At 53.2% G+C, this 22,992-nt stretch overlaps 2 protein-coding genes across 3 annotated transcripts in view; both read left to right on the forward strand.

The window, feature by feature from the left end:
- NET1 (neuroepithelial cell transforming 1) overlaps positions 1 to 11,923 on the forward strand; it is a 53,754-nt gene extending 41,831 nt beyond the window's left edge. Inside the window, exons 1-10 of one of the 2 annotated variants that reach the window (XM_086481046.1) lie at positions 1,676 to 1,768; positions 6,430 to 6,537; positions 7,237 to 7,404; positions 8,181 to 8,243; positions 8,641 to 8,737; positions 8,860 to 8,936; positions 9,432 to 9,689; positions 9,936 to 10,106; positions 11,006 to 11,192; positions 11,532 to 11,923. In XM_086481046.1, the coding sequence (XP_086337172.1) occupies positions 1,676 to 1,768; positions 6,430 to 6,537; positions 7,237 to 7,404; positions 8,181 to 8,243; positions 8,641 to 8,737; positions 8,860 to 8,936; positions 9,432 to 9,689; positions 9,936 to 10,106; positions 11,006 to 11,192; positions 11,532 to 11,923 (1,614 nt within the window). Of the gene's footprint in view, positions 1 to 1,675; positions 1,769 to 6,429; positions 6,538 to 7,236; positions 7,405 to 8,180; positions 8,244 to 8,640; positions 8,738 to 8,859; positions 8,937 to 9,431; positions 9,690 to 9,935; positions 10,107 to 11,005; positions 11,193 to 11,531 lie in introns of those variants that run through there. The other variant, XM_086481038.1, reaches the window with a different exon arrangement.
- A 7,100-nt stretch (positions 11,924 to 19,023) lies between these two features.
- On the forward strand, positions 19,024 to 19,473 carry LOC104343512 (calmodulin, striated muscle). Its single transcript, XM_009947422.2, has one exon. The coding sequence runs from the start codon at positions 19,024 to 19,026 to the stop codon at positions 19,471 to 19,473; it is 450 nt and encodes a 149-aa protein (XP_009945724.2).
- Positions 19,474 to 22,992: the final 3,519 nt, after the last annotated feature.

The raw sequence follows: 22,992 nt of genomic DNA on the forward strand, positions 1-22,992 counted from the left end.
GAACACTTACGTCACAGAAAACCCTTCAGATGGCACGAGGTGCTTCAGGACGCAAGACATCACGTTCTGGTCCTGACAAGAAGCGTTTAAGTGCCACCTTTGCTTGCGTGACGCTGCTTCACGCCTTCCCTCTCCGGTCCGGGTTGTTCATTCCCTATTTTTAGTCCACTCGGCACGGCCTCTTTACGTCTCGCTCAAATGTCAGGGTTGAGAAGCGTTCCTAAATCTTTAGACCAAGTTTAACGACCTTTTCATCTCGGATTGCAGAAGGAAGGGGCCTGTTTGATAGTCTCCCAAAAAATGATCAAACTCAATAGACGGTTTGCCTGCTCCTCCCTGGGCTCATCATCCCTTTGGTCTTTTGTTGTCTTAAAAACGGTTGACTTCACTAATCCCAAAAAAGGATTACCCATATCTGAAAGAGTCACGGTCTGTTCTTTCAACAAGGGGAGGAAAACTCGCTGTATCCCAAGTTTCTGAGACTCCTGCGGTGGACAATCCTAAATGTCCTGGTCTCGCATCAGCAGAGGTTAAACTGACGCAGATTTGCCCAGAGCAGCTCTCCACGGGAGAGAAGCAAACAAAGCTAATTAAAAAAAAAAAAAAAAAAGCCAGGGGTGGGGACAGCAGGACTTTCCTCCTGCCCATTCCTTGGAAAAAATGTCACTACCAACCCTCTGCCTGTCCCGCAGCCGGGGCCCAGCTCGGCGGGGACCCTGCCGTACTCCCGGCCACCCCAAATTTTTCTCCTCCGTGAAGGAGGTTGGTTAGCATAGGTAGGCAGCAACGCGGCTTCCCTCCTATTGCCAAATAAACTCGGTTTATTTTTACCAGCACAAGAGACCTTTTATTTTGGAGTTTTGTAGCAGTGCCAGGAATAATATGACTTGAGCAAACAAACAAAAAATACAAACCCTTTGCATCTCCAGCTGGGCCTGCTGGGACAGGCTCCCCTGTTAGAAGAGGGGGAGAGGCTCAGCCCAGCCCCTGGCGAACAGCACAACCTTTAAAGCTGCGAGCAGACTTAAAAGCACAGGTCTAGACAAGAATTCTTTCTTATTTTTATTTTTTTTTTTGAGCAAGTAGAGCTGAGGCTGGTAAAAAAAAAAAAAAAAGAAAACAACAAAAAAAACTCTCTGTGGCAAATGATTTATGCTCCAACGGCCGTCAGGAGGAGCATGTTCCACTGCCACGCTTGTGGGACGTGGACCCCAGCGCTGAAAGTACCAGCAAGGAAAAAGAGGGGGGGAAAAACCCCAAAAAACCAAAACACGCTTTTGGTTTTGTCTCTTTTCAGCACAAATAGCAAAAGCCCCGTGCTTTTTCAAACCGCCTTCCTTTGTGGGGTGTGATGGAACAGGGCCCTTGACTCTCAGTGGGTGCCCCTGCTGCCCTGCCTTGAAGCAGAGCCTCTCGGAGGTCCCATTTTTGGGGAGTTTATAAGGAAATAAGGGCCGGGAAACGGGCTCAGAGCGCCCTCACCCACGGGGGGCACCCTGCCTCGGAGGCGGGGCTAATAGCCGAAGGGCGTGGTTTTGCGGTGTGGGGGGCGTGGTTATGGCGGTAACCCCGCCCCCGCCGGTGAGGTTGGGGCGCGGCGCGGCGGCGGGCGCAGAGCGGCGATGAGCGCGGGCTGAGGCGGCCGCCGAGGGCGGGCGGGAGGGGGACGGCGGCCATGGTGGCTCACGACGAGCTCGGGGGGCTGCTGCCCATCAAAAGGACTATCCGGGTGATCGACGCGCAGAACCAGTCCTTTAGGGAGCAGGAGGTGAGGAGGAGAGGGGTTAGGGGGGGGAGGGAAAAGGGGGGGTTTGAGGGGAAAGAGGGGGGTTTGGGAGCCCCCCGCCTTCCCGCGCTCCACGCCTGAGGGGAGGCGACGAGCCGGTGCGCTGCCCGCTGAGAGCTGGCCGCGGCGGCGAATTTAAAAAAAAAAAAAAAACCCACATTATTTAAAAAAAAAAAAAACAACACCACAAACAAGTTTATAGTCCCTGGAGGAGTGGGACCAGGGAGCCGAAGCCGAGCTCAGCGCCTCACCTGCCCCCGCTCCTCCCAGCGGGATTTTGATCAAAAAACTGTCTGTTGCTGTGTGCTCTCTTTCCACTGACGAGATTTTTCCTAATTAGGGCGTTTATTTGCTGCATAAACTAGGGGGAAAAAAAAAAAAAATATCATGGAGGTTGGTTGGGGATCTGAGGACTTTTTTTTTTTTTTTTTTTTTTGAAGTATTGTTATTTTTCTCATCTGTTGTTATGTAAATAAGAATAATTGCATTCCTAGTAGATGCTCGCATGCCTCCTGCTGCGAGAGAAGGCAAAAGTTCAGCAGCCAGGTAGGGACCGGCTGCCTTGGGCAGGGTTTTATTGCCGGGATTAGCAGTGAGAGGAGGTGGAAATTTTTTAAAAAATAAAGTCGGCTCCAGACAGCTCTGGGGCTTGAGGGCTCGGATTCGGAGTCGCCAGCCTCTTAAAATCCTGGCTTTAAAACAGCCAAACTTGGGCAATCTCATTGTGCAAAAGAAAAACCAGATGTTGGGAGAGAAATAACATAACCCAGCTCTCTTAAAGGAGAGTAAATCACCTCTAATTCTTAAAATGTGTCTTTTCTGTAGAGTATAACCAGCACGCTGGGTATCTGAAGTTAAACCTCGGGTCTGGGCTTGAGTAATGGCTCGTAAGCCAACACTCCTATCAGTGCCAGGTACCGAGTTGCTATCAAGAGCCACTGAAGTTATCAGCGGAGTGCGAGGCCAGATTTCCCCCTTGGTCACGAACAGGCTGTTGAATTTGGGAAAGGCGAGGGCTGTAATCTCCGTACCGACGTGTCAAGCCGGAGCCCGGCTGTTCGGTTTGAGTGCAGACAGCTGTTTTCAGAATAGAGCTTGAGGTTCGGCAAGGTCCTTGCACGTGAACCTTAAAATAAGATAGTCAGGTGGCGATTTCTGGCAGGGATTATTCAAGCTGGTGACTAAAATCTCTTTTTGCTTGTTGGGCTTAATAGGGAAACTTTTGCTGCGCGTGGTTTTTAGATTTGTCACCGTGTTTGTTATGCATTGGTATCGGACTGGCACGTAGGACATTGCTCTCTAGTAAGTGATCCTCATAAAAACCACTAATTATTACCTAGCATAGGGGTAAAGGTTGTAGGCGTGCGTGCTGCTGGAGGAAAATGTTCGTTGCTCAAAAGTAGAGCCTGCTTTTCTTTCGAACAGCGAGGTACAGTCTTTCCACAACGTGAAGAGTTAACCTGCACTTAGAAGCACTTGAAGAAATTCCACTGGTGTGAAGTCTTGCCTGCCAGCTGGGGCACAAATTTAGCTTTTGTGTGTGTGTTTATGATATATTTATGTTCACTTTTAAGAAGCAGTCCCCTGGAAAAAAAAAAAAAAAGAATTCTGAATGGAAGCAGAAGTGCTGTTGAACTCGCTGGGGTTTTAATTACCTGTCAGTGCTGTAGTGCTTCACACCCCTGGCTTGTTGCAGAAACTTTGCAGGCTTCGTTCTAATCTGGGCTTCTGTAAGTAATACAGAGTGGAGACAGGCTAATCATTGTTTGCAAGCACAGACCTAAAAAAAAAAATACTGAGCCAAAGTTATCCCTAGTATGAGCTGCACTGAGTCTCAGCTTACACCCGGCTGAGTTTGACTATAAGTGGAGTCCCGTTACCACAAGCTGAAATGCAGATCTCAGAGAAGGTGAAGATTCTAAGGAGAGGGATTTTTTTTTTTTTTTTTTTTTTCCCCCCCCTTCCCTGCCTTGGATCAAACGATATTGCTGGAAGGAGAAGAAGAAACAGATGCTTTTTTTTGGCAGTCAAGCCATTCGTGTCTGAGAGCGCTCGGAGGACAGAAAGTGGGATTTGTTTCTCTTTAAGAGAGGGGAAATGGCCTTTTGCTAAGCTGAATTTATAGCGTACAGAAGTTTTTGTGTTGGCCAAACGCCCCGATGGGGGGGGGGGCGCACATCGCATGCACAGAAAACACTCTGGTCCGGTACAGAAAACGCTCTGGTCCGGTACAGAAAACGCTCTGGTCGTGCTGATCTGCACGAAGTTCCTCCCTCGGCAGAGCAGAGGAGGGTTCCTCTGGAGCCGTGCTCCCTCTTGTTCAAGAGCGCAGGGCTTTGCACTTCAATCCCGTCTTTGCCTGTCTCGGCGCGTATCGACTGTTCAGGAAAGTGGTGCTTTATAATCCCTGGGAGCCCCTTGGTACCGCCTGTCCCAACCGGAGAGGCAGGAATGCTTTCTGCCAGACCTCGCGCGTGTGTCGCTCCAGCCTCGCACAGATGTGCTGGGAAGGCATCCGCACTTGTCCCTCGGCACAGGATAGTCTGTCCTTGCGTCTCGTATCTGGAAAAGCCACGGAGCTGACCCTCGAACAAGCGAGCTGTGATAGACTGTACAAGCATCCTAAAGCACTGAGGTTTCTTGCTATTAATTTTCAGCGTCATGTTTTTCTTTTCTGTGCTATTTATATCGCCGGCCTTGACAGAGCTGTGTGTGGTTTTTGTCCGTGTATTTTCTGCTTACATTCCTGCAGTTTCTTAAGCTTCTCTTGGCTTGTGTCCCTTTGTTCTGGTACACTGATACACGGTTTTCTAGAAGTAAATTACCTGTCCTTTTCCTCCACTCAAAACCGCCTGTAATTAATTAACTTTCCCTGCCTTCTTTTGAGCCTGGCCTAACTTTCCAGCCTTCTGCATAATCCTCTTCCTGACAGACTCTGTCATGAGTGCGATGGCTCACGGTTGGCAAAGGAAAGAAGCAACTGCAGTGCCCCTGGTGCTGGACCTAACCCAGCTGAGAGTCAGCATCCTGGGGCTGAGAACACCCCCTTACAACTTCTCCCCATTTCTGCAGCACCCTCATAGCTCTGAGATCACCCAAACGTTTCAGGCACAGCTTTGAACACGCTTTGTGCTGTGCCAAGAGGTCGTTCTGTTCTGCATCGCTCATAAATTGTTTCTTTTCATGTTTCCCCCCCCACACCCTGCAACTTGGAAGGCTGATTTCGGCGTGAGCTAACCTCCTCCTTGCTTAACGCTGCGTGTAGGCAGACAGACGGGCCTCTCCTCGGGTCATGTTGCTGAAACCAGATCCGACATAACGTAACTTTTATGCTTCCTTAATCTCCTGACTGGAATCCAGCTCTGTGTGTTCCTATTCCCCTTTCTTGTTTTCCGCATTTGTCACTTTTGTCGCTACACAGAAGCGAAGGAGTTTGGGCACCTTGTCTCACCGTCTCTGACTGGAAATAGAGACAGCGGAGAGCTTGGCCTAAGCAGTTTTCTCAGTCTTTGCCTTTTAGCCTTTTGAATCAGAAGAGGAAACACTCAACTGTAATTAACCAAAAATGCCTAATAAAGCTTTGTTAAAATTTCTACTGAGATGAACTCAAAAAAAGAGGCCGTTTCCACCAGCTCCTCTGAACTTCACGCTAAGAAACCTCCTTGTGATGATGAGTCATGTCCAACCATCTGCCAGAGTTTTAAGGACACCAGGGCACCTCATCTCACCCTTCTCCTGGTCTGAAGCTCCAAGTCCATCTCTTCCTGGCTCCCCACTGTGCACACCTTTCCTGTACAGCCCTTACAACACAATATTTTTGATTTAAAATCCGTGGCGTTGCCAGCACGATTTTCAAAACTGATCTGAGCTTAAGCAGCAGGAGGTTTCCGTGGGGCGTTTCCTCTTTCTTGGCAGCATTTCGGTCAGGACGGAATTGAAAACGCTCTGGGCTCCCAGCAGGGATTAGTGGTGTAGAAAAGCAGAAGCTCTATCTTTCAAATCCAAACAACGTTTAAGAAAAATTAGGATGACTTGCAGGGGGGTTGGGGGGGGGGGGGGAGCAGAAGGGGGAGGAAGCTTCGCCAACTGCAGATTTATACACTTTATCCACTTTGTGTGTGCGTGTCCCTCGCAGGAATGTTCAGCATGTGGTCGTTTGCTATTTGTTAGAATAGCTGCTGAGGCTGTCCTGGGCTCCGACTGCTACTTTTCTCTCCAAAATAAAATTAAAACGGAAAAACACATTCTTTCTACAAAGGAAAACATGATCAAATGGAGAAGCAGATCACAGCTCCATCTTTAGATGACAGTCCCTTGCCTTGCGGAGGAGAATGCTTCAGTCTATTTATGTTCAAACCATAACGGTGCCTGTTCGAGCCCCATTTTGAATTCTGACTGATGTGTGTGTTATCTTGCCTCTTTTACTCTGGGCAAAATCTCTGCAGTTTAATTGCAGCCTTAAAGTTCAGACAAATATTTACAGCCTCTGCTTTCCTTTTAAGATGAATGACTACTTCAAAACACTCTCCTTGCTGTGTTTCCCACTCCTTGAGTGGGTTTGTGCTTTTTAAACCCGCCTGAGCAGCTTGAGAAATGAAGTGGGAGTCACAGCCAGGACAATTTGTTCTCTGCTTTATTTACAGGAGCCAAGCAATAAGCGGGTCCGGCCGTTATCGCGGGTCACATCCCTGGCAAACTTGATCTCTCCTGTAAGAAATGGGGCGGTTCGGCGCTTCGGGCAGACAATACAGGTAAAAAAGCAAAGCCTTCCAGTCCTGGAAGCCTCGAGATACGGGGAAGGTACGGGCTGTATGGGGTGAAACAGGCACTGGGACTTCAAGGTATCTCTTGTGTGATTCATGCAAGGACAGCAAGCTTGCCTGGGACTTTGGGATGAAGAAGAGTTCAGGGGCAGCTTGCTGGATAACCAGGTTATTGGGGCTCTAAGGAATAAAAAAAAAAAAAACAAATAAACAAATAAACAAACTGATTCAGATAGGGAGAATTGGTTGATAAACTGTTCCAGTACTTGAGATACGTGTGTCGGAGCACGTGCTTAAATGTGAGCTGACCCTGCTGTTCAGCGATCTTTCAGTAACGTTAGAGAAGTTCAAGGGGCTCCTGATTAGCCCCGTTCGAGGGAGCGTTATGACCCTCCTTTATTGACTTCCTCGGGCCTTGGAACTAGACCCGAGCTTTACCTTCCCATCCTCCTCCCAAGCGCTGCTGCTGGATCAGCGCAGGGAGAGGCACGTGGAAAAGCTCGCCGGGCTCAGCAGCTCGATGCAAGTGTTCCTTTATCTGAGGAAAAGTGTCTGGGTGTGGTTTCCTGCCCTGTACAACAGAGGAGGACGAAGGATTGGGAGGGGTATGGATAATGCTATAATACTTCTGAAATGTTGGCTCTACATATTTATTTTTATTTTTTGTTCTTTTTTTAATCCCTGTAGTCATTTGCCCTTCGCAGTGACAGCAAGTCTCCTGGCTGTGCCCAGAAGTCATGTAGCAGATCTGCTGCTCCTACTCCTCCTAAAAGAAGAAACAGCGTGCTTTGGTCTGAGATGTTGGATGTCAACATGAAAGAGTCCCTGAGCACCAAAGAAATTAAGCGCCAGGAGGTAGGCTGGCTGTTAAACTGCAGCACTGAGAGAGGCGGCCGAGGCCTTGGCTGGTGCCCTTGCCTTGGCGGGGGAGTGAGTCACGAGCCTCTGTGGGTGACTTTTATCTTCCTGTGCACCTTCATTTCTAAACCGCTAGATTTATTTCTGCGTTAGGCCTGGGAAAAGGTAGGCTGCTCTCTCTTGAGTCACTAGGGAGTTCGTCTCCCCAGGTTGACCCTTCAGAGATGCCAAACACTTTTCTTTCCGTGGGGGTGCTCAGCATTTCTGAAATTCGAGACCCAGCCATGCTGGTTGCTTTGCAGCAGACCCAAAGTCGGGTTCCTTGTAAAGCCAGCTGTCTTTCTCTGAAAGCTCTTGACAATTGGTTGAAAGCCAAATAGCAAGGCCTTGGCTTGCCTTTTTCCTGTAGTTCTGAGACAAATCTTCTGGTGACAACACAGAAGCTGACTAAAGATGCCTGGGATTTGACCTCTGTGGTTTTCTGGGGTTTGTTTTTTTGGTTCTTGCTTGTGTAAAAGCCGTGATTTAAAAGGCTCTAATATTTAATTTGGCTTGTGCGGGAGCGTCGGAGCTTTCACACAGTCGTGAGCGATGTTGCTTCCTTGGAGCTGGGAAAGCCAGCGGATTTACTTGAGGTTGTCGTGCCCAGGTGGCATACGGTGATTCAGATGGCAGCAACAGAGGCAGGAGGTACATTGTGCGAGCTGAAAGGCTCTTTCAGAGGAAGACTGGGATTAAAAACGACCCTCGATGCTTTATCCTCTTCCTCGCAGGCAATATACGAAATGTCCAGGGGAGAGCAGGACCTCATCGAAGACCTGAAGCTTGCCAGAAAGGTGAGTCGTTCTTTTCCTGCATTCAGTAACCGTATTCGAGATAATAACGGAGTTTCTTTGCGCCTGCCAACGTGACGTGTCGGCTTTATCAGTCTGAAAGCTGGTTTGATTGCCACAAACCCAGCCCAAAAAAGGACTGTGCTTTGCAGTCCTGCGGAGCTAGTTGGGGAAGTCCCTCTCCCGGACCACAGCGGTTCAGACAGGAAAGTCCTTTTCATTTGAAGGCCTTGATACCTTCATAGAGAGGCGAATCTTTCAGCCATCAAGGTCGAGGTTACTGTTTCTGTTGGCTTCACTTCATGTCTGTCCTGCACGTGGTGCATCCCCTCGTATTTAAATTGGCAGCTTTTGGCCTTGGGAGATTGGAGTGTATTTTAATACCAGCGTTCTTTGACAGGCCTACCATGATCCCATGCTGAAACTCTCCATCATGTCTGAGGAGGAGCTCACCCACATATTTGGGGACTTGGATTCTTATATCCCTCTGCATGAAGGTAAGAGCAACTGCATCATTTTCACGTGACGTGCTGACCAAGAGTTAAACTCTCTGCTTTCTGATGTTAGAACAGCTTACTGGGGCATCGTCGCAGTTTCTATTTCTGTGTTTCGATTCCAGACTTGCTGGCAAGTTTAGGAGAAGCAACAAAACCAGATGGAACAGTGGAGCAGATTGGGCCCATTCTTGTGAAGTGGGTGAGTACATAACTTGGAGACGGCAGGCTGAAAAAGGGCTTAAAGACCGTTTAAAGCTAGAAGCCGAAAAGCTGTGGGCTTTTGTGGCCTTGAGCGAAAGATTGAAACGGAAATCCTGGCCACGGTGGAAACAATGGGACTCTGTCAGCCCTAATGGGCCACGATTTCACCCTGGAGACTTACACTGGGGTGACTGCAATTACTTGGTGATTTATGTTTGAAACGTCTGTGTCTTCTGGACTGTTTGTCGCTAATGTGATTTCAACAGCGTTATCGCCGTTAATCTCAAACATCGGAACTTCAAAGGCATCGCAGCAGGATGCCCTTGTTCTCCTCACAAAAGACTCTCTACATATACAAGACAGTCTGTTAGCTTTTTTTATTGGGCAAAGTATCGCAGTAAGGGAAGGAGAACTTCCCGAGTTTGACGTGTTAATGTGATTTGCTTTTCCTACGTGGAATTTGACTCCTGAATATCATCCCGTTCTCCTGCAGTTACCGCGACTCCACGCCTACAAGGGTTACTGTAGCAACCAGCTGGCGGCCAAAGCCCTTCTGGATCAGAAGAAGCAGGACCGGAGGGTGCAGGACTTCCTTCAGCGCTGCCTGGAGTCTCCTTTCAGCCGCAAGCTCGACCTGTGGAGCTTCTTGGACATTCCTCGAAGCCGGCTGGTCAAATACCCGCTGCTCCTGAAGGAGATCCTGAGGCACACTCCCAAAGACCATCCCGATACCCAGATTCTGGAAGAAGCCGTAAGTAATAAAGACTTCGCAGTTGTTGTTCTGACATAAGCCTGGCATCGTGGAGCTCTGGAGAGCTTTCTTAAACCCTCAAGCAGTTTCGTGGGGTGGCTTTTTCGGTGGACGCAAATCTGTGAAACCCTTTGTGAAAGCAAGCGAGAGCTCAGTCCACGTGGATTCCATCCTCCGGAGTTTTTAAAGGGAAGATGCACAAGCAGAGGTCCTTCTTTAATGATCTCTCAATGTTTTGCTTTCTAGATATCTATAATCCAAGGAGTCCTCTCTGACATCAACCTGAAGAAGGGGGAGTCGGAGTGCCAGTATTACATTGACAAGCTGGAGTACCTGGATGAGAAGCAGAAGGATCCGAGGATTGAAGGCAGCAAAGCTTTACTGTGCCATGGGGAGCTGAAGAATAAAAATGGACATGTAAGTCCCTCGTGTTCGTGGTAATTAATGCTCGAGTTTGAAAACCTTCCCTCAGAGGTAGTTAAAGCTGTTTGTTCCAGCAGGACCAGGAGCCCTTCCATCCTTGGGGTTAGCTTAGACAATTAGCTACGTTTAAAAAGCAGAAGAGAAAGCACCTGATGGCGGTCTGCATTTCAGGGTGTAAGGGAAAGTTTCCTGCTGACAGCTTTACAATTGGCCTTCAGTAGCTGCAAAATAATTAGCCCCAAATTACCATAGAAAGTGTGCTCTGTGCCCAGGCACTCCATCAGAAGGGATTTCCTGCCGGCTGTTTACTTTCAGGTGCTCTGACATTCTCCATTGTGAGCGCTGGCGCGCGGCTCTTCCAAACAAAAGTGTTCCTGCGAAAGCCTGTTTGGCTTTGAGCTGAACTGCCAGAAGTTTGTCTCCCACTGCAGCAGCGCTGAAAGACCCTGCTGTACTCGAGGGTTTGCTGCCTTTTGTTCTGCCTTGCAGGAGCAACCTCGGTTGTTTTTTTTTTTTTTAAACATCAAATCTTTTTTTCTGTATTTTTTCTTGGGGGTTGGTTGAGGGGGTTTTGTTTATTTCGTCCATTACGCTTCTGTACACACGAAGCATTTTGTACGGTCAGAAAAAAATATTGCTTCTAATCATCCTGTTCTTGGCATCTGCAAATCATAAGTCACTCTTTAGGCGTCATTGAAATAATAAACCTGCTGATACAAGTGTGGTTTGTGCCACCGCTGCCGGGGCCCTGCGTTGCCGTAACGGGAAACTTGTCGGAAAATTAACGAGGATGAAACTCCAGATAACGTGGCCTCGAATCCCGGGGGATGCGCGACCCCTTTGGATACGGAGTGCAATGCTTTCCTCGTACTCAGACATGTTTTCCCCTGCAGAAACTCTACGTCTTCCTCTTCCAAGACATCCTGGTTTTGACCCGGCCGGTCACTCGCAACGAGCGTCAGGCCTACCAAGTGTACAGGCAGCCCATCCCTGTCCAGGAGCTGCTCCTTGAAGACCTGCAGGATGGCGATGTGAAAATGGGAGGATCCTTCCGAGGGGCGTTTGGCAATTCCGATAAAGGTACAGATCAAACCGGTTCACCTGTTGGTGAGGAGAGATTACACCTGGGCACGGATCCTGAGGTTCCTGTAGGACAGCGGGCACGTGCCGTGTGTTAACCTTTAGACTGTCCCTGCGGGGCTTCGCTCTTCTGGATTTGGTGGCCTTGAACTTACACGTGGTGCTTTGCAGCCGGTGCTCAGATGAGGAGAACCTCCATTTCAACGTGTCTCTGCTGGGCTTTGGGGGGGTTTGGGGGCATTTTGAACGCTTTCCCTGAAGCAGAGCAGGGCAGGCCAGGTCACTCCCTCTAAATATTGAGCTAGGAACTGATCTGCTTTTTCCTATGTTTCTCTTCAGCTAAAAACATCTTCCGAGTTCGTTTCCAAGATCCCTCCCCGGGCCAGTCCCACACGCTGCAGGCCAACGACGTCTTCCACAAGCAGCAGTGGGTGAACTGCATCCGAACCGCCGTCGCTCCCTTCCAGCGGACTCCTGCCGCCGCGGAGCTGAAGGAGCTGCCGGAGCTGAGCGAAGAGGCGGAGGAGAACAACCCCTCCGCGCCCAACACCAGAGCCCAGAAGAGGCAGTCTGGCCTCGCCGAGATGGAGCTCGACGAAAGCACGGCCGAGTGCGGCTCCATCCTGGACTCGGAGGAAGGCAAAGGCCTGAAAACCCACAGAACGTCGTCTGGGCACAGGAAAACGAGGGAGAAGCAGCTCAGCGGCAAGCGGAAAGAAACTCTGGTGTAACGAGGAGCCCAGCAACGTCCTGGCGGAAGATTGTTTATTTATAAATAACGTGTACATTTTTCTTGAGCATGGTTGGAGTCACTCTACTGAACAGGATATTTTTGGGGGTTGTTTTATGTTGTAATGGCAGCTACTGGTATGCAGTTACCACTGTTGAACTGGAGTCTGGTTTTACAAACGTGGCCACTCTGAACCCGGTTTTAAAGCTGCGGGTGATTCGGAAGCCCTCGTGCTTTTGACTCCCCAAATTTGAAGAGCTTTGGTTTCGGAAAGGTTTCCACGCGCCGTGTTTGAGGCTGGGAAACGGGCTCAAGCGGAGGTTTGGGCCGTCACCGCCAGCCTGGCAGCGCCTCCCTTGGCGGAGGGGGTTGCCTCAGCGCTGCGAGAGGCCGTTGAAAGTCGCCTCGAACCCTGAAATCCCGTTTCCTTCTTGTCTTGCACAGCGGCCGATGGTTATCATCATCCATCGTGCAGCTTTTCGTGCTAAAAAAGGAGGAAAAACCAAACCAAACCAGACTCCAGGTTCAACAGGTTCTCAATTTACCTACTGGAATCTTTCATCTTCGTGTGTCCTTTGTACATTCCTCATTTTCACTCTCGTAACCTGCCAGATATTTAATTTTTTTTATTAGTTTTTTCGTTTCAAGTTTGGGGGTTTTTTGTTTTTGTTTTTCTTTGGGTTGTTTTGTTTGGTTTTTTTTTTTTTTTTTACTTTTGTATTTTGTTGTTGTTATCGTTCAGACTTGGCATTTCCTTTCAAGTACTTGATCCTTCTTGCTCCGAGCTGCGCGCGTCCACGCTGTTTCTCACGTCACTCCACAGTCCTGCGGAGCGCAGGCGAGACGGTGGCCGGGAGGAGACGCTCGACGTACCGCCCGTCACGGTGAGCGACGTCTCCGCCCTGCTGAGGGAGAACTGCATTGCTAACGGGGTGTAGGAAGGTTGTAGGCACGTCGTCAAGGGTTTGGGGAGGGAAGAGGAGCAGCAGCTAGAGGGGGAGTAGCAGGGAGTGAAGGTAGATTTTTATTTCTCGGTACTGTCGCCTTTTGGAAATGAAATGCCTCCCGCCGGAGGGAGGCAGGACTGGAGGCGACCAAGGGGTTATTGCATGTGGTAGAAAGGTAGAGAAAAGAAAGCGTTTGAAGCCGATGAGGTGTAAGGAGAGGAGAGGGAGGGGTTGTCCATCCTCGTAACGGCAGCACTGCCACGTTCTAGCGGTCCAAAGAGGCGTGGGGGAGATGCCGGCTTGGTAACCGCGCCCCAAAGCCTTGTGGGAAACAAAGCGGTGACGGCTCTGAGCGAAGCCAACCGGTTACTGCTGTCGCGCGACCGGTGGCGGCGGGGCGAGGGCAGCAACCCCCGTCCTCGAGCGTTACTCGCACGTAAAGGGGTTGGTGCCTGTCCCAGCTTTGGCCAGTAACGCTGGAATCGGGAAGCGGGTGTACATAGACACAGCCGGGTGGCTCTCTGTAAATGTGGTGTACAGTGTCACGTGCCAAGTACCATTCAATTCCTGACGGCCTCTCGCTGCCTCGTGCCCTCGGTGCTTCTCCCAGCGCACGGGAGGAAGCCCCGGGGCCTGGTTCAAAACCTTCTTGTCTGTCGTGGTTCCTCTTTGGGCGCGAAGAGGCGCAAATGTTGTGGTGTTGTAATTTTCCCTGTATTTTCCTTGTTCAAAATTCAAGCCATTCTGAATTTTACACGCGCCCGTCAGTTCAGACATTAAACAGAGGAACACTTTAACTGTTCAGGCGTTATGCTTTTCATTACAGAAGTGTCTTTCCTCTTCTCAAAGCCTTTCATGTCCTACAGAGGACCATAAATGTAACCTCTTGGTTTTTAAACACCGCCGTACACAGACCTAAAAGCTGCAGGAGCACAACTTTGTAACTGTAGGCATCCAGTTGGAACATGCTGACAACACAGGGATGTTTTAGTTACTGCTGAGCGGTGATCACACAGAGTCAAGGCCTTCTCTGCTGCTCCCACCTCCCCCCCCCCCCCCCCGAGCAAGTGGGCTGAGGGTGCCCAAGAAGTTGGGAGGGGACACCAAAGCGGCCGTTTGCGGCTCCGTGCGCAGCGCTGGGGCCCGGCGGCCACCGCCCTCGGTGTCGCTGTGAAAGAGGGCGCAGCTGCCTGACTCACTGCAGTGCTTGCATCGCTCTCCTCTGTTTCGGAGGTGGGGGGAAAAGGAGCAGGGGGAATAATCCCTGCCCTCCTGGGGCACTGAAACCTCCTTCCTGCGGGGAAAAAACAACCCTCTGGAAGTCTCTGCTTTTAGCAAACGTTTAGAAAACCTCTCCTTAGGTGAAGCCACGGGGACCGTGCTGGGCAGACTCCCCTCTGCTGGGGAAGCTTCTCTCGGGGTGACGGGGAGCACCCGGTTATCAGCGCCGGGACGAAACCACCCGCTCTGCCCTGCCCTCCCCAAAATCTGTGGCCTGACCGGGGGGGGGGGGTGGGGGGGAAGTGTCTGGGCACGGCTGCAGCTCCTGGGGAGAGCGGCCCTGGCTCCACACCAGCTCCCCCCCCGCCGGGCTGCCTGGGGTGCCCTACTGCACCCCCCCAGGGTCCTACCCTCGGGTGGGAGGGTGCAGGTTTAGTTCGCAGGGCCGGGGTTTACCGCTGAGCTTTGAGCTGTGAAGCTGAGAGGTTTTTGAGCTGGAGGAGGCTCAGCCCTTCCCGAGCAGGCAGAAACTGGGAAAAAAGGCTCCTTTTACCATTTAAAAAAAAAAAAAAGGCATTAATGAGCAGCCAGGGCACACAGCCCGTCCTCACCAGAGAGGAAATCCTGCGGAGAGCCTGCTTATCCTCCCGCGCGTCAGGCCGGGGCTCAACCTCTGTCTGGTTCTCCTGTAGCCGACGGCAAATTAGCCAAGAACTTAATTCCCTTTAAAAGTAAATCCCACCACCACCAACTCCCGGTGGTTCCTATCCCTGCTCCGTCCCTCCGGGAGAAGGAATGTGCAGACCGCAGCCGTCTGCCTCCTCCTCCTCCTCCTCGGCCCTGGCTTCGCTAGACTAAACAAGCCGGGCTTTCCTGGTTTCTTCCTGCGCTGAGCTCCGTGGGGTCTTGGCCAGCCCTCTCCTCGCCCCCGCTGCTGAGCCAAGACCACCCACCCCATGTACGGGGGGATGCTGGGGCACAGTGGGGTGAGCTGGGCCAGCGCCGTGTCCCCGAACCCCACAGTCATCCACTGGGGTCCCTTCGTTTGGGCTAGAAAAGCCCGACTTTAGGAGCTGCCCTCCAGACTCTGCACTTCACCCTCAGCTTTGGAAACCTCCGTTAAATCAAGGCCTCAAATAAAACTCAAGCCACCAAAGCCCAAATTTTACACCCACCCACCCCCCCCCCGGAGACCCCCGTAGCCCTGGTGACCTCATACCCAAGCTCAGCTTCTCCAAAATCCCGTTTTCCACGTTAAACCCTGATGCGATTTATGCCGGGCTTTGCGGAGGTTCCTCCCCGTCAGGAGCGTCTGGGCTCGCGCAGGGGCCCAGGGCCCCACGGAGGTTTCCCTGTCGGAGCGGTTTCCCTCTCCGCCTCCAACTTTCTCTTTTTTTCCACGAATTCATCAGCCTCCCCCCCCTCCTCCCGCCGCGCCGCGCCGCCCCGTCTGCAAATGCAAATCCAGATGTCGCCCGTGCACATCTGCGCACATCTGGGCTCGCGCTACGAGCCGCGCAGCCTTGGGGTAATCCAGCTGGGTGCTTTTAGCCATCTGGTCTGGGGGGGGGGGGGGGGGTTTTTTTTGGCTGTTGCCTGGATCAGACCCCTCAAAGCCGGACGCTGAGGTTGAGCGGGGCGATGCCGCCTGGAAAACGCCGCGTGAGGCTTTAACGTTGGCCGCTCGCTGCCTCCTTCGTCAAAGCACCGTCCTCTCCAGCGCCGGTTTGGAGACATCCCAGGGAAATCGGCCGCCAAAACACCCGGTGGTGGGTGGCTGCGTGCTCCCACCTCCCACCGTGCTGGCCTCAACACCTTCCCATCCTACCCCACGGCCTATCTCGGATGCCGTAAATAGGGCTCGGCCATAAACCAGGGGATTTTATGGGCCAGTAGAAAGTTTTATTAGGTTAATTATCCTGCCATGCTAATGAGGGTGCAGTTAAGCACAATCTAAATCAAGGGTTGGCTTGACCTTCTCCCAAACACTGCTGCAGACGTGGGAGGTAACGGGGAGGCGACGGGTGCTGGTGATGGGGAAATGATGGGGAGATCATGGGTGCTGGCAATGGGGAGGTGATGGGTGCTGGTCATAGGGAAATGATGAGAAGATCATGGGTGCTGGTCATGGGAAGGTGATGGGAAGGCGATGGGTGCTGGTCGTGGGTGCTGGCAATGGGGAGGTGATGGGTGCTGGCGATGGGGAGGTGATGGCGAGGTGATGGGTGCTGATAGGGGGTGCTCATCATTGGTGCTGGTCATGGGAAGGTGATGGGAAGGCGATGGGTGCTGGTCATGGGTGCTGGCGATGGGGAGGTGATGGCAAGGTGATGGGTGCTGATAGGGGGTGCTCATCATTGGTGCTGGTCATGGGAAGGTGATGGGGAGGTGATGGGTGCTGGTCATAGGGAAATGATGAGAAGATCATGGGTGCTGGTCATGGGAAGGTGATGGGAAGGCGATGGGTGCTGGTCATGGGTGCTGACGATGGGTGCGGGCAATAGGTGCTGGTGATGGGGAGATGATGGCAAGGTGATGGGTGCTGGTGATGGCAAGGTGATGGGTGCTGGTGATGGGGAGATCATGGGTGCTGGTCATGGGAAGGTGATGGCGAGGCGATGGGTGCGGGTGACGGGGAGGTGATGGGTGCTGACAGTGGGTGCTCGTCACTGGTGCTGGTCATGGGAAGGCGATGGGGAGATGATGGGTGCTGGTCGTGGGTGCTGACGACGGGGAGGCGATGGGGAAACAAAACCCCCAGCTGCTCCCAGCTTCGCTCAGCACCAAGGAACAGCCCCTTCGTCCTTAGCCAAGTGACCCCGGGTTCCGCCATCGAGCCCACCCACAACTCCCCCCGCCCCGTAGCTTGAATAAACACCTTCATCCTCCTGGGCTTTGGAAACACCCGGTTATCTGTCGGTGTCTGCTTCTGCCAGCTGGGTGTGAGCCAGCTCCCCCTCCTCTTGGCTCCTTGCTTGGCTGCCCCGGGCTCTTTCAGAGCAATTTTGATTCGATCTTATTAAATCTGGAGCAGATCAGCAAGCACGGGCGATCAGACAGACGATTTGGGAGCAGCTCGTTGCACAAGAGGAGCTGCCAGGACCTCCCCTCCCTGAAACGTGGGTTGAGTAGTGCCGTGCCTCTCACCAGACAGGTTCCCGGCACGGCTCGGCCGATTCCTCCCTGCTGCTCCAGTGTTTTACACGCCCAGAGTTTTTTCCAGATGAGGTTTTCCTCCAGACGGTGATCCCCTCCCACGCTTTGTCCCACCTGGAGGCTCCATTTCCCACGTGTTCCTCAGTCGTGCCATGGGTCAGCTTCTGGCTTGTGGCCTTCCCTCCATAATGCCACAGCTCTAATTCCTCACTGGGTTAAACTGGGGTAAACTGGTGCCATTTTCCTGTAGCTGAGAAAGTCAAACTATCTTCTGCTGTGGAGCTTGGTCATCTGGTCGATTAGCTCCTTGGCCTGGTTGGTGAGGGTCACTTGACTGTTATGGGCACATAGGAAAGAGGGATGGGTGGTTGAAGGGACAGATGGATGGATGGATGGATGGATGGATGGATGGATGGATGGATGGATGGATGGATGGTTGACTGGATGGATGATAAGGCAACTGGATGTATGGGTGGGTGGATGGATGGATGGACGGATGGATGGATGGATGGATGGTTGACTGGATGGATGATAAGGCAACTGGATGTATGGGTAGATGGATGGATGGATGGATGGATGGATGGATGGATGGATGGATGGATGGATGGATGGATGGATAGTTGACTGGATAGTTGACTGGATGGATGATTGGGCAACTGGATGTATGGGTGGATGGACAGATGGACGGATGGATGACAACGTGGCTGGATGCACATATGGATGGATGGGTTGGTTGGTGAGATGGATGGATGGACGGATGGATGGATGGACATGCGGCAGGTTGGGTGGCTGAACAGACAGCCGGGTAGATGAGTGCACGGATGGATGAACAGAGAAATGGCCGCAGGGATGGAGGGAGGGTTGTGAGAGCAGACAGGGTGGATGGGCAGGAGGATGGATGGACAGTTGGGCAGAGAAATAGCCCTCGTCATCATTTGTCTCCGAACCCTCCTGTGCTCCCTGCTGTAGGAGATGAGTAAAACCGAAAGCAGGCCGTTACACCACGGTTCACCCTCACTCAGCCCCAGGGTTAACCCCTGACTAACCGAGGCAGGGCTCCTGACACTGCTCACCTGATGCCCTACCACGTCAGCTGGCCCCGGGGGCCCCGGGGCCGTTCTCAGGGAGCCCCGAAGAGGCGTCACGGCTGATTCAGGTCTCTGTCACTGCGGAGCACCTCAGCTCCGGGCAGCCAGGCTCTGCCTGGACCTGCACGAGGGAACCCTCCCTCGGCAGGTTTGACACGCTGCCAGCATCACCCTGGTGGCCCTGGGGCTGGGGAGACGGAGGGGGGGGGACACCTCTCTCACCCCCCACGCAGGGCTGGAGGCCTTTGCGCAACTCCGAACCCCACCAAAATTGCCTTAAAAATAGCCAAAAAATAGCGTGTATCACCCCGCTTCCTCCCGCTCCCGGCCTCTCCCCGAAACCACCGCTTTGCTGCAAGCCGTGGCGCAAACCCCTTAATTAGGGGGTTTGTTAGGAGCCAGCCCCACGAAATGCCACCGGCAGAGCCAGCAGGACACCAGCCAGGGTGGCCCAAGGGTGCTGGGGGTCACCCTTCTTCTCCGGCACCCCGAAACTCCCCTGCCCGCTCCACCGGCGTTCAGCTGAACCATCTCTGCTGACCCCGTGGCTCAGCCTCTCCCACAGCTCCTGCCTCCTCCTCCTCCTCCTCCTCCGGGGAGAGGCAGGTTGGAGGGAGGAGGCCCCACCTGCGCCTCCCCGCCGGCGCCGCGGCACGCCGGGGCAGAGCTGCGCGCGAGCGGGAAGCGCCATGGCGGAGCGGCTGTCGGAGGAGCAAATCGCCGAATTCAAGGAGGCTTTTTCCCTTTTTGACCGGGATGGAGACGGTTGCATCACCACGAAGGAGTTGGGCACCGTCATGCGCTCGTTGGGGCAAAACCCCACCGAAGCGGAGCTGCAGGACATGGTGGGGGAGGTGGACGCCGACGGCAGCGGCACCGTCGACTTCCCCGAGTTCCTCTCGCTGATGGCGAGGAAGATGAGGGACACGGACAGCGAGGAGGAGATCCGCGAGGCCTTCCGCGTCTTCGACAAGGACGGCAACGGCTACATCAGCGCGGCGGAGCTGCGGCACGTCATGACCAACCTGGGTGAGAAGCTGACGGACGAGGAGGTGGACGAGATGATCAAAGAGGCCGACTGCAACAATGACGGGCAGGTCAACTACGAGGAGTTTGTGAGGATGATGACGGAGAAGTGAGCCCCCCCCCCCACCGCCCACCTCCAACCCCGTCCCACAGGTAACTCGCTGGGATGCGGCTTCACACCCAACCCAGCGTCCATGGAAAGTCCTGGACCGTGGGGCCGTTGCAATGGCCACCCCAAATCTTCCATCTCCCCCATCCCGACCACCTCCTGCCCTGCAATTCTTGCTGGCAGTTGGAAAAACCTGTGTTCATGGTGGGATTTTTTTTTTAATTTTTCCTTAATTTCTTCATAGGGAACAGAGGTCGTGGTGGTCCCCCAGCCCCTCCATCCCCCACCGCCTTCCATCGGCCATCCCAGGCTGGAAAACGCTCTTTTATCCCAGCTGGAGCATTACCAGCCAGCGTCTGCATCGGAGGTGGGTATCCCACCTGGCAGGATGGGGCTCAGGGTGCAGATGGACATTGGGGGGGGGTCCCTCCCCGCTGCCCCCCCACGAGACACACCTCTTGTGTCCGTAGAGGTGCCAGTGGCCACCACGTGTGTGTCCCCCGCCACCGCGCCGAGTCCAATAAAGAAATGTCCCCCCCCGTGTCCTGGTGGCTGCTGGTGATTCTTTTGGCTTCCCTTTGGGGTCCCTGCTAAAAAAACAACCCCCCCAAATCACCAATGTCATGGCATCCCAGCCAGGGTCAAGCCCCGCGTCACCCGCATCCTCTTCCTCCTCCCATTCTTCTTCCCTACAAGCTGGAAAAGTGCCCCTCGTGGGTGCTGGGCACCCTCCAACCGCAGCCCCCAGGGTTGTGCCCAGCCCCACCCCAAATCCCCATCGCTTTCGGGGTCTGCCGCCTGCACCCCCAGGGTATTGATGGCCCTTTTCTCCCCACCCCCAAGCTAAGAGGAGATTCAGCCGCTGGGTTTAGCCCTAATCCCCAACACCCAAAGATAAGTAGAGCAGGATTCACCTTTCCACCCCGTCCTGCTCCCTGTGACTCAGTTTCCCCACAAAGAGGGTGAAACCCAATTGCAGCAGCCCGCTCTCCCGCCCCGGACTGGGGTGATTCCCTGCACGGCGGGGTCGAAAGGAAAATTAATTTTGATGCATCTTATTAACGCTCAGGCCCTAACGAGCAAACAGGGAGGCGGCGTGAGCGGGGCTTAGCCGTTTCGTGGGGGACATCGCGGCTCCGGGGATGTTCAAGCCACCACAAGGGCTTCACCCCCCCCACCTCTAACCCATCCCTGGGGCCGGGATCGTTGGCAATCCCAGTTGTTTTCCTGATACTGGGAAAACCGGGCAGGTGTCGGCTGGCGGGGCTTAGCACGCCCACGCTCGCTCCACCCCAGGCTTGGCCCCCAGCCCGGCACCCAGCGCCTTCACCACGTGCTGCCCTCTTGCTCACACACCCAACCTGCCTGCAGCTCTGCAGGGGACGAGAGCAGGGCAAAGCCCTGCAAAAAAAGACCCCAAAACCTCCAAATCCAGCAAAATCAAGACATGCGAAGGGGTCACGCCAGGCTATTGTACCCGAGTCGCTAAAATTAGACCTTTCCTAAAACATGATTATTTATTAATGCCATATTTCAGCACAAAAACATACCCTGTATTTTTAGCTTGACCTTTTCTCCCTCTATTCTGGGCTTGTTTAATTACTGGAGTATTTTTCCATGCCACTTATCCTGAGCTGGTTTTTCTTAACGATGGGCTTTAACGGGAGGCTGGTGTCCAGCCAAAAACGTCGGCCTTCCATCCCCACCAGCAGCGACACTGACCCAGAGAAGAAAGTTTATTTGTGCTTTTGCACTGGAGGCGTTTGCCCGTTTCTCCCCCAATTTGATGCTTGGGAGAGTGGCGGGAAGGTTTGTGCCGGTGTCGCTCAGGATGGACAGACAGATGGACGGGAGGGTCCTGTTCGCTCCAGTGTTTTGCTTCCCAAATCCAGCTTTCCAGACCCAAATTGCCCCGACGGAGGGGAAGGAGCTGATGGGATGTGCAGGATCCGCCCCAGAGCTTGCACATTGCCTTCCCCACGCGGGGCAGATCCATGACTCATGGGGCGGTTTGGATTGGGCGTTGGTTAATGATTAAATTAATTAAGCAATTACAGGCGATGCACTCGGTGCCTGGGAGGTGGGGGAGAAAGGGAGGACATAGGGTGCCATGGGAGAGACCGGCCATTTCCACACCAAAACTTCGTCAGGGTGGTCCCCTGCACCTGAGGATGGAGATTGCAGGATGGGACCTGGGGTAGGGGTCACCTGAGATGGATCCTGGGGGATCATCTCATGTGGGACCTGGGGTAGGGGTCACCTGAGATGGGTTCTGGGGGATCATCTTGTGCGGGACCTGGGGTAGGGGTCACCTGAGATGGATCCTGGGGGATCATCTCGTGTGGGACCTGGGGTAGGGGTCACCTGAGATGGGTTCTGGGGGACCACCTAGGCTGGGACCTGGGGTAGGGGTCACCTGAGATGGGTTCTGGGAGATCATCTAGGCTGGGACCTGGGGGATCCTTTGGGATAAAACCTGGGGGCTCAGCTAAGAGGGGACCTGGAGGAGGGTCACCTGGCATGCAACATCTAGGATGGGATTTGGGAGATTATCTCAGATGAGTCCTGGGAGATCCCTTGGAATGAGACCTGGGGTATCATCTATGATGGGACCTGGGAGGGGTTCACCTGTGTTGGCACTGGGGATCACTTAGGATGGGACCTGGGGGGATCATCTAAGGTGAGATCTGGGAGATCATCTAGGATGAGATCTGATGTGGGACCACATGGGGTGGCAGATGAGGGATCACTTGGAATGGACCATGGGGGATCAGCTGGTGTGGGACCTGGGGGTTCATCTAGGATGGGACATGGGGATCACCTAGAACAGCACACGGAGGATCCTGCAGGATGGGGCATGGGGGATCCCTTGGGATGGGACTCGGGGGGATCGCCTGGATCCAGACTGTAGCAGCTGATCCCTTCTCCATCACCGGTGAACAATCTTCCACCACCTTTCCATATATTTTCCTCCAGCCTTTCCAACAAAAAAGCCACCGAGGGCTCCAGCACCAGCCAAAACCAGGAGCCTAACCACAGCTCCCCCATCACTCCCCTTTCCCTGCTCATGGACGTGCTTCACCTGGACACAGTTTTTCTCTAAAACGAGGCTTTTTAGGAGAAAAGCAGCTCATGAAACCCCCCCAGCATCACCCCCTGGGGGGGGGACACACACATGACACCAGAGATGCCTCTGCTCCAGTGCTGCTGAGCCGGTCACAGATTCTCCCCGTTCCCTTTTAGCTGAGCAAAATGAGACTTTTTTGATACAACTGGGCTTTAAAAACACGTTCATTAACATTGGGGAAACAATACTGACACCCCCCCAAGAGGGACCAAGAAGCTTTTCTGGGCCCTCCCAAAGGACATCGAAAAGAAGGGCAGGATTTTTTCCCCATTTTTCCCCTATTTCCCCCCCCTTCCCAGCCCCCCGGGGCCATGGCTCCCTGCCTCCTGCCCAGCAATAACTCTGCTCTTAAGCAAACATGACGTATTGCCTGGGAAATGTCGCTGCCCACGGGAA

This window comes from Leptosomus discolor, chromosome 1 (genome assembly GCF_034619465.1).
Source record: "Leptosomus discolor isolate bLepDis1 chromosome 1, bLepDis1.hap2, whole genome shotgun sequence".
Taxonomy (NCBI): Eukaryota; Metazoa; Chordata; class Aves; order Leptosomiformes; family Leptosomidae; genus Leptosomus; species Leptosomus discolor.